The sequence below is a fragment of the Pagrus pagrus genome (assembly GCF_965226575.1).
Source record: "Pagrus pagrus genome assembly, chromosome: 10".
Lineage (NCBI taxonomy): Eukaryota > Metazoa > Chordata > Actinopteri > Spariformes > Sparidae > Pagrus > Pagrus pagrus.
In genome coordinates, this window is record NC_140194.1 from 7,226,001 (window position 1) to 7,241,316 (window position 15,316).

The following is a 15,316-nucleotide window of genomic DNA, read 5'->3' on the forward strand; positions in this document are numbered from 1 at the left end:
GTGTAAAGTGTATTACTTCAAGAAACCACACAGGGAATAAACAAAGCTCTTCTCTTACCTGGTCCAGGTTCATCTCCAAAGGAGGTATTAGCAGACGGAGCGCCAAAGAACTGCTCTCTGAGACGGGACTCTGGCACTGGGCTGACGATGAACCTTCGTCCTGATGAATGCACCACCTGGGCTGCAGTGCTGGGCGAAATGCCTGAGAGAAAGGGCAAAAGAAAAGGTCAAGTGTGAGGCAGGAGCTGGACTCCATAAACATTAATAACTTTTTTCCTTAAAGTTTGCTAACCTGGCACCATGGGAACAGACAGCTCAGGCTGTTGCGGGTGATCACTTATCTGCAAAGACATAAAAATATAGGTGGTTACATCCCAAGCTTTAGCAGGTGATGATCAAAATTATCATTATGGGTATTTGGCTCATAAGGAGGGCCGCCCTGAATACCATTTTGAATTCTTCAAAGCTTCAGAGACAAGTACCCACGAATATTAAAAGCTTCTAAGGAGGGGCAGCTCCAGTCTCTGTGGCACAGTAGCTTTCAGTGTTGAAAGGCTGTTTTGTGACGTGTAACCAATCAGAGCTTTGGGCGAGCATCTGAATACTAATTTGGACGTAGATTACCTTTGCAACGGTAGAAGCTTCAAAACATTCAGGTCAGCCCTACTGATAAGGTGATGTGCAGTAAAGAAATACCTGCGGAAAACCGTCCTTCATGCCCTCTCCTTTCTCGTCGGCCATTTCTATGACTTCACGGACCTGCTCGATGAAGGACTCTCGCTCACTCTCCAAGATGAACTCACTCTGGACCTGAAAACAGAAAGTAAAAAGATGTTTATCTACTGTAACTAAACTTAGATAAACTGCAAGAGCGTTCCATAAAATGGCTTAGTATTCTTGATGGCCATTGGTTGACAACATAGGAGAGCAACATTAGTTGTACGTGGCCTTTGCTCTTTTTTTTGTTCACTACAGTGGATTCTCAGTCAAGGGGATTTTGTGAATGGTAGCCATGCAAAAGTAAATACACTATGAATATGTAGCAGGCATTATACATTATATACAGACAACTATTAGACAGTTAACATTTCCCAGATGTTTAGAGAACCACTCCTACCATGATCTGTGCAATCTCCTCCGGATTGTCCCCATCAAGGTCAAACTTGAAGGTCACCATCTTCCTGTTGTGTGTTTCCAGTTGACACTCTGCTACTCTGTCCCCCACATTAGAGATCTGCAAAACGATCAGTCTGGTTAAAAAAAAACTGTTCACTAACAAAGACCTTGAGACAAAATATGAGTGATTACATCGGTTCAGATGCGTACACTGAGAACATTTAGCTTGGCCCTTGCAGTCTTCTCGTGACGGGAGCGGCTGCGTACAGATCGCCGCTGGTGACGCTTCAGTGAGCGTCCCTCATGGCGACCTCCTGATGTAGAACTTCCATCATTGCCGTCGCTAAGACCTGAAGCTGCATCTGACAGGCAGCTGAAAGAGAAATGGACCCATGAGAGAGAGATTCAACACAAAATGCACATGCTTTCTTTTGGTTTTGGTTGGCTTTTCCTTTTTTTTTTACCTTTCTACAGATGGTGGCACCAGAGCAGTGGATCCTGCAGGCTGCTCCACTGGTGCTGACTGAGGAACACTCACAGGGGCCTGAAACACAGAAAACGTCCATAAATCTTCACATCTTAACACCAAATAACAATCTCTTTTGTTTGTGCATTATTCTTTTGAAATGATTTACGAACTTACATAGTAAACAATGATCATTTGTATGTCAGTCGCTTTGATTCATTAAATTTTATTTTGGTGATTTATTCTGAGCGAAATGAAAGATTTCAAACAAGACCATCCACCAGATGGAGTTGTTTAACCTGGAAAAACTTGAATCAGGGTGCTACAAGCGACGCCATTATTCAGCTCTCAGGCAGAGTGTAAACACTGCTGTGCAACGGAGTTTCATTTCCTTCAGAACGTGGCCATTTTTTCTGTGCTGAAATGGATATAAGTATATATTATTTATAAAGGTTACTGCTGTTCTGCGACTGTCCAGTTACAGCCCTGTGGGTAGTTACAGTAATGTGATAAAATGTACATGCCCACAGATCATATCTACTGGGGTGCTGCTTTCATGTAGGATTTGAAGCTCCAAATAAAACCCTTGAGCTGTTAAATTTTCATAACAGCTAGGGGGAGGAAGGAAGAAGAGCTGTTCACATCGCCACAGCAACGAAAACAAACACTGATCTACATTCTCACATGTTAGTAAATATACTGCTGCAGATACTTCCCTCCTCGTGTTAAAAATGTTTATTGGTGCTTTAAAATATAATTATCATTTCTGAAGTATGAATGTACACATACTTCAGCAACAAAACTGTGTCAGGAGGTGTGAACCAAATGCTTCACACCTGGCCCACATACACCCACACACATATGTTTTGTGCTCTGTAGAGTACCTGCAGTACAGAGAGGCATGAGGCCTGATAGAGGAAGTATAGATGCTCTGCGTTGATTGGAGGAGACATGATAGGAGGACTTGGATCACTGGCCCAAGACTAAGAGTCATGCAGGAATATGCAGCATGCAGAAGGAAAGAGTGGAAGAAAAAAAAAGGGAATAGCCATGGTAATGAGTGGTGTGTCCAGAGAAAAGAAACAAAGATTTAGAAGAAGCACAAACTTAAAGAAATGAAGAGCATGAAATTCATATGTTAATACGGCCAAGTGAAACAGTAGAATTGAGTTAAGCACCTATGTATGTCAGTGTATGTCTCAAGCAAGAACAGATGAATTTGCATGTTATGTATGTGCAGAGGAGGTATGTGTGTCACCTGTAGCTGTTGTGTCTGTGGTAAATTGGAGATCTGTAGAGTACTGCTGCTCTCTGGCTGTTGCTGCTGTTGGGAGGAGGACGACTGAGAGGATGGGGGTATCATCACCTGCTGGGTGGGAATCTGTAACAACAGAGGGGATAGAGTGGTAGAAATAAGCATACAATAAGAGAGGAAAGACGAGGGGAAAACTAACATACATTCATAGTGGCATTTAGGTTGCCTCCTGAAAATCCAGTTCCTTTCCAATCTAAATCTTTCAGATATTCACTTTGGCTCCCTTCCAAAGCCACATGCACTTACCTGTTGTATAACATAACTGCATGAACCACACCATTTACTCATTGGGAATATAAGTCATCAAGGCATTGATGTGTGAACATTTAATATCAACTCAACAGTGTAATTTAGAGACATTTAGAGAGTAATTTAGAGAGGCATTGCATGTTAATCCACATTGAACTTGCAAGTTTAAAAAATACTGTATGTAATATTTCTGACATGGTTTACACTTTTTAATAATCAACTACAACTAAGTTAAAATTGACCGCAAAGGCTGAGTCTGCAGTGCAGACGATTATATAGACAAGTACATTTTGTTTTCCAGAACATGTTATCCAAAAGGTTGTGGGTGTATCTGAAATAGTAACAGGAAAATGGGACATTTTATCTACCTGAGGGGGAAGCGATGGTTGGTAGTAAACGCCGTACTATAAGAAACAAAACATAACACAGGTAAGAGTAGGAAAGTTGAGATTGAAAAAAAAAAAAAAAAAAGCAAACTAGGGAAAATATGACAAAAGAGACCGGACAACTCGGGATTCTGAACACTCAGCTGGTTTCAACACAGCTGCCTGTCCCAGATTATACATTATAGGCTTTAAAGGTTAACTTCACACCCTCTGAAAATCAGATTCTGCTGACCTTGAGTGGTTGAAGTTCAGATTTGCTGCAGTAACAGACATGTCAGGACATGCTCAGCAACAACAGATATTGCTATTTGGTGTGTTGTTATGTGCCAAGGATTTGAAAACTTTTAACCAGAGGTCAGGCTTTTCAATTGGTTTGAAGTTACTCTTTAAAGACATTAACACATGCAGCACAAAGTATACCTGCGGGGGTGCCCCTGGAACAGACTGGCTGCTTGCTGCAACAGGAACAACTTCAGGCTGAACACCTTGCATCTGAGGTTGAACCTTATGCACAACAGAGACAAAAGCAGCACATGGTTAAAATGAGGCAAAGAGGAAAGTAAACGCAGATCACGGAGATCAAATAATTCTTAATTTTGAGGAACCCATACCAAGGGGAAATCATCTGATTCTCTTCAACACACCAGATTATGTCCTACTTTCAACATGACTCACCACTGACAACTGCTGCTGCTGCGTTTGATCATTTTGTGTCTGCGGGCATGACACCTGGGGCTGCACATGCTGACCCGAAGGGGAGCTGTATGATATTCCAGCCTGAGGAGGCTGGGTTTCAGAAAGGATGGAGGAAGCAGGTGGTCTGTCTACCATGTGACCGGCTGTAAGAGAGGGACAAGAAGGCTAATTTAATTTATGTACAGACTCAAAATGGTTTGATTTTTGAAGGTGACTGCATTTAATCAATACACACCTCCTCCAGCATGCTGTATTTGTTGGTGTTGGTCAGTCTCAGGCTCTTCCGACTCTGGCTGGATGGGGGCCACACTCTGAGCCTGAACTGACACTGGGACTTGCACAGTTGAATGGGGGACAAAAGGGACCCCCTGTGGTATGCCGGTCAGTTGCACTGATTGAGGAGTGCTGTAGTTGGAGCTCTGAAGGCTCTGCTGAGATGGAGGTTGGCCAGAAATCTGTGTGCTGTGTTGGGTTGGTTGTGAAGGGACATAAGAAGCAGGTTGTCGCACTGGCTGGGACTGAGGCATCTCTGTGCTCGGCTGTTGGACTGGTTGCTGTGCTTGCAGTAACTGACTCTGCTGTTCTTCTTCTATCCTTCTCTTTTCCTGATCTTCTCGGACCTTTAAGATAATCAGCAGCACACGTATTAAAATCCCTCATGACAGTAGTGAATGACAACATCTAAACATCACAGGTATGTACATTCTATGGCGACAGTAGAATCCAAGTAAATAGTAAACATAAACAACATTAAATGCACTATGGGGAGCATGGACTCACCTGCTGTCGCTGTGCTCTCTTGCGACTGATTAGAGACACCCTGTCCTTTATGGCCTTCGCAATGGTCTTGTGGTCACCGTCACACACATAACCAGACTCGACCTACAGAACATAGACATTACGAATAATTCAGTATTGAACATTTCAAAGATTGCGAGAAAAACGCTTTCATTTCATGAGGTGTTTTATTTTTAAAAAGGCAGATTATAGCATTTTAAGTTTAATTCACCATCTCCTGAGCCACATCCTCTGGGACGTCTTTGTTGAGGTCAAACGAAAACTCAATAGCTTCGTTGTCTTTGTACTTCCCCTTGAGTTTCTTCACATCCTCAATTCTCAGCCACAGCTTAATAGCCACCATTTCTCCATCGTCCTCTTCTGCCAACTCCACCCGGACCCCTGTGTCCTCCTGGAAGAAGGCATGGTTCAGAAGGTCCTTGATTGAGTACCTGAATGGAGAGAGACAAGCAGTGAGCAAATGCATGTTTTCCTGGAGAGCTACTCTAAACCTGTTCAATGTTCTTTTAAGTTAGAGACCTCTCGTCCTTGTTCTGGCGAATACATCCCTCGATGATCTCCTTTACTTCAGGAATGGCCACCTTGTCGAAGCTGCCCGGCTTCACCCCCTACAGGAAACACAGAACCCTGAATGAGAATGGTTCCTCTTCTAATCTGACCTTTTCTTATTTTGGCAACTACCCAAACCATTTTGTCGGTTTCAGTTCAGAGACTCTACATTAGCACCATAAAAATATTTGTTAAGTCCCAGATTAATGAGAAAGCTGCAGCCTTAAATCAACTTCCTCTTTTAGTTTTGTTTTAGAATGAATCTCAAATGTCAAACATTGAGGTTGAAGGGCTTTTGCTCCGAGGAAACTTAACCTCCACAGCAAACTGTTCAAATACTGTTAAGAAGGATGGCATGCTTTTACATGGTGGCATTTAAAAATTGCAGAACGTCAAGTGATGGAGAAAAGGAGGGCATAAGGCACTAGGGCGGCTAGGGTTAGGGTTAAAAAGGTCATGAATTGAGGGAACAGCAACAGGAAGCTGCATAGGGCTACAGGAAAATGGAGGACTGAACAGCTGAGCCTAATGACAGAATAGGAAGAACAACAGCCGATCTCCCCAAGGAATACTACTGTAAAAGCTGAGCATGTGACACTAGCTAAATGCAGCACAATAGCACTTTGCTTCGCAACTGAGTCAACTGTTATGTGCTCTGCAGTATGAGCTATTTGTGGCTTATAGAGAGAATGTGAGAACAACTTTGGAAGTAGGGTAAATAAAACATCCTCTCTTGAATCACGTGGTAAAGACTTTAGTTTTTGTACTTTGCAGTTAATGATAAGCTGAGGGTATTAGTATAGATTTCAAGGCACATTATGTAGATAACATCCTATGAACAGGTTAACCTACTTATCTATGAGACTCTTACACTGGTAAGAGTATGAATCATATTAGTGATTATGCATTTATAACCTAAGCCAGTATGAATAAGACGAAAAATATGTGTTTTTTCCAGGACAGTTACTGCCCTTCTGGCGTCATCACAAGACTCAACCATTAAGCAAGACTGTGCTTGTTCAGCCTCTTATCAATAATCCACACCTCGGGTCTACATGCTTTAAGAACATACACCATAATTCAGAAGAAAAGAGAAAGAAAGAACAGCATGACATGAGGCAAAGGGGCTTGTTGGTTTTAATAACACGTTTTCCCTTTCTGAGGTTTTCTAAGTTTGGGAAATGTGAAATCATAGGGGAGATACAGGAACACACTGAAGTTAAGAGATGAAATACAAAAGTAGAGGATAGAAATGTAATATAAAGGTTGAGAGGTGTCAGTGGGAATATAAAATCATTCCAGAATGGGACACTAGCCTTCTTGGCATAAAGGAAGAGGTGAAGGCAGGGCAGAGGGGTGACATGGAGAGTTGAAAAGAAGACTTACGCTGGTAACTCTGCGGTAGATCTGTGCAGCATTCTGGCACTCTGAGTAAGGGTACTCTGAGGTGGCCATCTCCAGCATGCACATTCCAAAGGCATACACATCCACTGACTCGTCGTACTTCTCCTCATACATCTCAGGCGCCATGAACTCAGGGGTACCTTAAATCAAAACAACTATTCAGAACTCTCGAACTCCCTTACTGATTGAGTGGGCTTCTCATAACCCATTGCCCCTCTGCTCCTCTAACCCATGAGGGGTTGAGGAAGAGGAGGATGAGAAGAGTGACCAGCCTGTTGACATCTCCTGGAGTAGAACCTGTGAGGTGAAAGTTGGAAGAGAGAGAAAAAAAAAGAAAAGGGGAAGGAAAGCAAAAAAAGAGACAGAAAACAAAAAAGGAGGGAGAGGCTGGGCTCAGTTAGACTGTAGAGAAGAAAGCACGTGTTTGTCTGTGTAAGACCTTCACATGTTGCCATATATAAAAAAGTGACTGAGTTAAGCCAATGTGCAGAACACACTTGTTAGCCAAAATGGATGTTATTTGCAATGTTCAAAAAGTTTCACATGAGGCATTTGAGAATAATACCCACCAGAATACAGTGCAATTTGTTCAAAGGGACGCCAATGATCTCAGTAAGAGAAATATTACTAGCTATGGAAATAACTTTTGTCAAGACCTTAACCTTACAACAACAATAACCTTGTCTTTTGCAGTACCCTCACCTTTCGCAGATAGACTTACCATCTCGTCTTGACCTGAAGGAGGAAGCTGTTATGGTCAAGGCTGAGAGAAGCAGATCCCATAGCTAGTTACTGTGCTGAGCAGTGTGTCTTTGCACATTAGCCTTTTTCTATTAATTGCTCGTTTTACATTTCAATCTCAGGTCTTACACAGAAAAACTCATTTTGATATTTGAATTAATTTGTTTTTGATATTGATGTGTGTTACAGCACACTGTCAGACTTACCAGGCCCAAAAAAGTTCATACTTACTCAATGACCAGCAGTACCCTATTCATTCCAAACAGCAGAATTGGGCACAGCTGAGGCTAGAGCCTACATTTTAAAAACATACCCAAGAATGTGAAAATAAAAAAATAAAATAAAACAAAACAAAAAACAAAGGAGTAAGGCTGACAGAGAGAAAGTGGGGAGAGCTCCCTGGACACAAAGATGGAGCAAAAAGATTCTGCCGTCCTGCAATACTTTAAAAGACAGTAAGAGACAAACACTAGAAAAAAAAAAAACCTGTTGAGGCAAACCCATAGAAAGAGATGTTAAACATTATAGGTATAACTGGCAAACAGACCACATATTTCCAAACCACAGAACAAAGACCAGTCTATGACAGAAGCAAAGGCCATACCTTTAGCCATGGCCAGGTTAGCCTGCAAGAAGGCATGACAGCTATTATCATAATGATATTAATATTTACAGTATGAGAAACGTTAGGCGCTACTTACATTCAGTAGGTGCCTGGAAAAAAAAACCCTCTCTTTTTTTGGAGAAACATAAACAGAAATCTTCTGTACAATGACCATACTTGATAGAGTCACTGTGAGTGCAAAGAGAGAAAGCCTTGTGGTTATCTATCTAAGATTACCACAGTATTTGGCCTCCATTTGAGCTGTGGTTTGAGAGACAGCTGAAACGCTGTGGTCTGTTTTTGAACCACACCGTCAGAAAAACAAGTCAAAGGAAAATACCCACTTTAAACATCGTCATTTTCAATACAGGCTTAATATGACCTTAGAAAAGGTACTGCCCCGAAGCAGGACAGGGACCAGGAAGTGAAAATGACTTCTGAGTCGTACCTATAACACTCTTGGCAAATGATGCACGCTTCAGTGTGGCCAGCCCCAAGTCTCCGATCTTCACAGATCCTGTTGGGCCTGTGATGAAAATGTTGTCGCACTTAAGGTCCCTGTGGATGATGGGGGGAGCCCGAGTATGAAGGAAGTGGAGTCCCTTGAGGATCTGTCTACACCAGCTCCGCAGCACTTTAATTTTCATCACCTTGAACCGCTTCAGATATCTAGAGGAGGACAGATCAAGATTTTCAGATATCCTCTGAAAAGCACATAACAAACAAAGTAAATGTAGTCTAAACCTGACAGGACAGAGGAAACTCTCCAGGGGTAACAAACTGAAACTTTTAGCTCCTGGAAAAAAAAACCATTTAGACAGCTCTGATGTCGAGTATTGCGAGGATGGGTACTTTACTCAAAATAATTTCACTGTGTGAAGGAAAACTGTTTGTGTGACCTTTTGGGTTATGCTGCTGTAGATGTGCGTAAAAGTGCACACTAGCTCTCTTAATGGAGAGACGCAGATGTCACTTCTGCTGCTAGGGATCACAGCAGACAATATCATTGAATACAAAATACAACCTCTTTGCGCCATGCACCTTACTTTGAACCCAGATTAAGAGCAGTTTAAGCAAAGACAAGTAAAAGGGAGTCGGCATGCCCTAAATGTACTTGCATGACAGACTTTAGGCCATGTGCTATAGATAGTTCAAATAGGGCCCCTAGAGTATTCAGCACATACGAGTTCTGTATCAATGCGTTTGTTAGCTTTCCCAAGTTTGAGACTCACGTTTTGAGTGTGCCAGAAGTCATGAGTTCAGTGACCAGTACAATGCACTTCCTGCCTTTGGATGGTCCCTCCCAAGAGTCGTAAAAGCGGACAATGTTGGGATGCTGTAGTCCCTTCAACATCCCTGCTTCCTCCTTAAAGCGCTGCCTCTCCGTCTTTGACAGCTTACGATCCTGCAGGGGACAAAAAGGGGAATACTTAGATTTCACACATCACAGACAGCAGATCTATACAGATTTATTTAGAATAAGGACAATTTTAAACAATACATTATAACAAAAACAGTAAACAGTCCAGATATATGGTGATTTGTAGTGCTTTTCGCAATTTGCATTTCCTTCGACACACAAGTGTACAAGTACACATACAGTTGGGGGCATAGGGATGTGGCCCTGTTTTCTCTGGCGGACAACTGTGGACCAAATGGAATGTGTCTAGCTATGTCCTAGATTCAAGAAGGCCACATTGAGAAAAAAGTTGCAGCATGACTGATACTGATATCACTACGGAGTATACTAGAGCACAATTAAACATTAAATCAGACTTCTTATACCAATTCAAAACTGTCCTCTAACAACCTTTTTACTATACACAAACTACACTCATCTCAACAGGCACAGACTACTCAGAAGTAGGTTTAAGCAATGTAAGAAAAATAACAAATGGCTATGTACATCCTTCATATCATGTTATGTGTTCAGATGTGGAAAAACTCCTGTTAGTGTTTCAAAATGTTAATCACAACATGGTAATGTATGCAAATGGATTATGCATTATGAGAATAATTCTGACTTTGTTCCAACTGTTAATTTAAACAAATCTGTGCATCATTATTCACAACATCAACAATGACAGACTACAATGAATATCAATACTGATATATTGCCAAGCTCTTCGGCTACCAACTGTGTCTGGTAAGCGCTCACCCAGGCTTGCATTCTAAACTCATCTATGGCCGATGAGTGTCAACAAATGCCTGGCAGCTGATGGGTTTGTCAATGAATTATAGCAAAATAAATGCAAAGCTAACAGCACTGTTTTCCCAGTGGGATTTAACATTCCAATAACTGACTAATGCATCCATAAGGATTGGCAGGAACCCCTTTTGTAGGGTCTGTATATTAAACAAAAAAATCTGGAATGCGTAAAATCACCCTTCTCAAGTTTCCTGAGTAATTCCTGGCGTGACCTACATTTACAGCATGCATGACTATAGAGCAGCAAACCCATACCAGTAAGACCAGCCCAGTGAAACCCAGCAGCCAAAGACCTCCCTTGAAACCCCCAGAGACTTGGCCAGAGGCCAAGCTGTCCAGAGGGCAGGCTGTCCAGGAAATTCAGCCCTTTTGTGAGTGGAGGGTGAGCATTTGCCTTTGTGTGTGTGTCAGCAAGAGATAGAAAACTTTCCAGTGACTGACATCGCTTTAAGAAAAAAATAATTGAGACTGCTACAGTCTTCGCTAGAGGTATTTTGGAGGTTTGAGGTTGAATGATTACAACTGACTGGGGGCAAAGATAAAAGAGAAGTTAAATGGAAACATGTGTGAACAATTAGCAGCAAGGGAGGACACTGAATCAGGAAGCAATGTGAGTAAAGGCTGAGGGAAGATGGCTGAGCAATGGAGGCTCCACCATGCACTTGGACCAACTGACCTACTTATCAGTATTTAGTGGGACAGCGGTTCCCCTTTCTCTTTCTGTGCACCATGTGAACAGTCATGCAAAACATCCATGATCACATTCACAGCATTGGAGCTTCTGCTCTTGGGTGTACAACACCCCAACCCACACAAATACCAAACTACTATATCAATGACAGAATATCCACTGTAGGCACACCGCCCCACAGACAACTCATTTAAAACAAATGACATTGCAAACGAGTTGAAAAACAGCATTCCCTGTGCTAGATAAGATCTGCTTAGGCACGTGCAAACCCAATGCTTTTACTTAAGATAACAACATTTTATTCATACTTTCATACCACTTGAAAGTGCCGTATCTTTCTCTTGTTGTAACAGTGCCTGGCAGCCTGATCAGGGTTTGAGGATGTACCAGAGACCAAATATTCACTATTCACTAAACAATGGAAGGGAAACACTACCATGAAGGCTACTTATATCAAAGACAGAATATTTTCATTTAAACTCTGTGTCTTTTATTTATTCATTAATTAATTAATTAATTAAGAAAAGATTTAGATAAAAAGTTCTTCTCAGCCTAAATTAATGGATGAAGAGATGTCTTGGTGACCTTAGTTTGAGTTTGACCAGGACCCTTGTCACATATTGCCTCTCTTTCTCCACACATTTACTGCGGTTTGTCACCATCAGCTGTCCAATAAAAGGCAAAAGGCAAAAATAATTTGATGGGCTTGTTTTCTTGACTGACAGGTATCTCAACCTATCAGCTGAGGTTGCTGTAGCTTGCTTATCACACCTCAGCTACACTAGGCTCACCCAGCTTAGACACAATTGAGATTGTCTGGTTTGACAAACTTACAAAGACAGTCTTAAATCAGACCTTGAAGCATTACTTCAAAACCTAACATCAAATCCTTTTAGGTACTTCCAAGGACTATGTGAGACCACAAATGTCTATAAATTAGGAAACCTAACCAGGCAGGCACTCAGAGGGCCACAGCAGCTGCAGTTGAATCACAGCAGCTCTATTTGACAGAGTGGGAATGAGTCAGCTCTCTAGCTCTCTAAAGAGCTGTGTTGCCACCACTGCCTCTGCGATATCAACTCTTGGCTGTGAAAAGTAGCCTTGTGAAGTTTCTGAATGTGATAAAAAGAGAGTAAGAGTGGTTAGGAAAACAAATGTGCATGTAAAACACACAAGTGAGCATGTGAGAATAATGCAGGAATGCATTTTAAAAACAAAGTATTATATCTTCCAAATCAGACTAGTCAACACTTCTGACCATCTCTGCAGAGTCAGCACGACACACATCATAAATCATGATTGTATTGCAGTTCAGTGGCACACCTCTCAACAAGCCAATGCATGGTTAAGCAGCTGGAGCGAAAGCCCAAGTTGTTATCAGGGTTATAATTATGTAGTCATTCAGTGACTGATCGCAGAGAAATTTCCTTTGACACAAAAAAAAAGAAGGACGAGTGTTTGATACAAGGCGGTCAATGTTATTGTCAGAGCTCCACATATACTTTTGTTTGCAGACAAGGAGCTGTTGTTAGGGATAACTTGATTTCAATGCTCATATTTCACTCGTGCAAAACAAAAACTTGGAACTGAATTGGCTGAACTAGGGTCACAACTCAGGCTGGGCAAAAAATGTTTTCCCCTCGTTGTGGTCTATTACATAGGACAGGGCAGTAATTTAATATAACCCTTTATCAACCTTTAGGGAAATTGCACTGATGATATGAACATCAAAAATCTGTAACTGAGTGAATCTTAATAACATCAAAATACATGAAGTGCTTCTTCTACCTGCGTTTAGTGTTTTCTCTGAAGTAATGCACAACAGTACAGTTCATTCATTGCAAATCAATTTGAATCATGACATCCATTTCAAACTAAATTGCCAAGCCTTAATACTATCTTAACAACGCCATGACCTGAGGCACTACCAGTCGATGTGAATCACTAATGTCATTTAACTACAGTATTTCCAAAGCTGAGCAGAACATACTGCTTCTAGGCAAAGGCCATCATAAATTACCCAACAACCCCTAAAAATAGACAGAGTGAAAAAAGCCTGTGATCATGCCGAGGGCTGGCACTGTCAGGTCCCTGCTCTGAGATCGACACTGAGGGCTAGATGGAGCCCTCTGGGTACACTGGTTGATATTGGGGTAACGGCTGTTGGGCCCGAAAGCCAAGAGGCCATGTTAAAAAGCTCCACCAAAATTGTGACTTACTTATTGCATTTGTGCAGCATTTCTTGGTAGACAGAAATAATTGGTGTCCCTGCGCCACTGTAACTCGTGGCAATGAGATCATAGATCAATGTGACTGTCAGCAACTGACCAGATGACAGAGTCATGCCATTTCAGATCTGCCTGTTTGACTTTACATCTGAAACTAATGTTGTGGAAAGGAAACTGTAATTACGTGGGCATCAAGGGAAGTATCTTCCAAGTCATTTCAATCATCAGACAAGGTCTACTGATATAACAAATAACACTATGATCCCCATCTTACGGCTTCTGGGTGATGAATGCTCATGTCAAGTATAAAACGTTTTCAGTAACTACAGCCAAGGGTCATTTTTGTTCTGATGAATTAAGACCATTAACAATATGGCTGAATAAGTGGAGAAAAATATGACGTTTTTTTTTTTACATTATATCCCAGATGATCAAAACACATATAGGTTAAAAACTACATTGTTGTTCTCAAAGTCCAGGTCAGTTATTTAATACATCAAAATTTGAAAGGTCATGACCTTCGACACAGTTACAGCCAGAAGGGAATCATGACACAGTACAATGCTTCACAGTTTATGGTGTCAAGTTTTGCTTTCTGGTCTATTTTGAGTGCTGTGATGAACAAAGCCAGCATTCACCGCCACAGTTTTTTACACTGACGTTCCTCTCCTTACTGTCTACTGACATTTAAGTTCTTCCAGTGTAATAAACTGTAGTTGCAACTGATATGAGACAACGTGTAACTGCGTGCACAGCCGTTAATAACTTACAGAAATACAGGTGTTGCAAGGAAAAAAGCTATTATTACGGCAATATCAGAGATGGTGTACTAATTATGTTGGGCAATATATAATATATTGCAGCACTGATTAGTCCTCCCAACATGAGTCAACGATTCAAGTACTGCTGTTTGAAGAACAGGTTAGCTACTGTTAAATTCTTAACTCTTCATTTTACACAATAATGAGAGACTGAGGAAAACAAAAAATACAGGGCCAACATTTTTAATAACCCGGTCAAAGATAGTAAACCACTGAATGTCATGAGGAAGTCTACCCCATAATTACATTTAAAAATGCTGACAATGCAGTTAGGAATTTCAATTTCAAAATGTGACGTTTCTTCCCAAAACTTGTTGCATCTAAAAGTAAAAAACAGAAACGGGCTACTAAAATTAAAATATCTTATGCTAAACCTAAACACTACCAGTCATGACTAGTAATTACAGACACGTCACTATGTTACACTATTTGGATATAGCATGTCACTCCCTGCGGATGCCATCGGCCAGCTGGACAGGCAGCTCCCATTGCTTCTAAAGGATGTCTGGGGCTCTCTTCCTCATCTTTCAATGCTTGGCCACAGCCAGTACTGGAGAGGAAGGAGGTGGGAAGGCAGAGAGTGGAAGATGACATGGTTGAAGATGGATGAGTGAGCAAGAAAGGGGAGGTTCCTAAATTTATTCTTCTTTTTCCCCCTCGACTTCCTCTCTGTGGTGACCTACTTATTGTTCAGACATGCCTGCAACGTGAGATCTGAAACAAATGTGTGGGTTCATGGATGAGGTGAAAAAAAGGGTGGACGCCTAGAAATTCTTAGACGATTGTGGACAGATGGCCTTTCAGACTGAATAAGCCAAGGCAATTGCATTCAAACATTGCACACTACAATTTCTAGCCATGATTGCAGCATAGCTTGGGGGTAGGAAAAGTGGACTGATTGGTCCATAAATCCAACACTCTGGTCCAGAGTGAAATATCTACTGAAGAACCTGTCATAACATGACATGATACCTCAAAAAGTAAAGACTAAAGTCCTGTCAGCCAGATTGAGCTTCAAGATTAAAGGGTCATTTCAGTTTCAG

The 15,316-nt window shown here is 41.5% G+C and overlaps 1 protein-coding gene across 6 annotated transcripts in view; it reads right to left on the reverse strand.

Annotated features, from left to right (window-relative positions):
* LOC311264190 (serine/threonine-protein kinase WNK1-like) overlaps nt 1-15,316 on the reverse strand; it is a 30,793-nt gene that overhangs the window by 7,214 nt on the left and 8,263 nt on the right. For 3 of the 6 annotated variants that reach the window (XM_084364848.1, XM_084364846.1, XM_084364847.1), the window contains exons 3-20: nt 9,557-9,729; nt 8,773-8,993; nt 6,962-7,119; nt 5,546-5,634; nt 5,238-5,457; nt 5,009-5,110; nt 4,464-4,848; nt 4,208-4,371; nt 3,953-4,036; nt 3,515-3,550; nt 2,841-2,963; nt 2,467-2,565; nt 1,581-1,660; nt 1,327-1,489; nt 1,118-1,234; nt 697-810; nt 293-341; nt 59-202 (exon numbers count right to left, since the gene is read on the reverse strand). In XM_084364848.1, coding sequence (XP_084220974.1) covers nt 59-202; nt 293-341; nt 697-810; nt 1,118-1,234; nt 1,327-1,489; nt 1,581-1,660; nt 2,467-2,565; nt 2,841-2,963; nt 3,515-3,550; nt 3,953-4,036; nt 4,208-4,371; nt 4,464-4,848; nt 5,009-5,110; nt 5,238-5,457; nt 5,546-5,634; nt 6,962-7,119; nt 8,773-8,993; nt 9,557-9,729 — 2,521 coding nt within the window. The remainder of the gene's footprint in view (nt 1-58; nt 203-292; nt 342-696; nt 811-1,117; nt 1,235-1,326; nt 1,490-1,580; nt 1,661-2,466; nt 2,566-2,840; nt 2,964-3,514; nt 3,551-3,952; nt 4,037-4,207; nt 4,372-4,463; nt 4,849-5,008; nt 5,111-5,237; nt 5,458-5,545; nt 5,635-6,961; nt 7,120-8,772; nt 8,994-9,556; nt 9,730-15,316) is intronic. The other 3 variants (XM_084364849.1, XM_084364850.1, XM_084364851.1) reach the window with 3 other exon arrangements.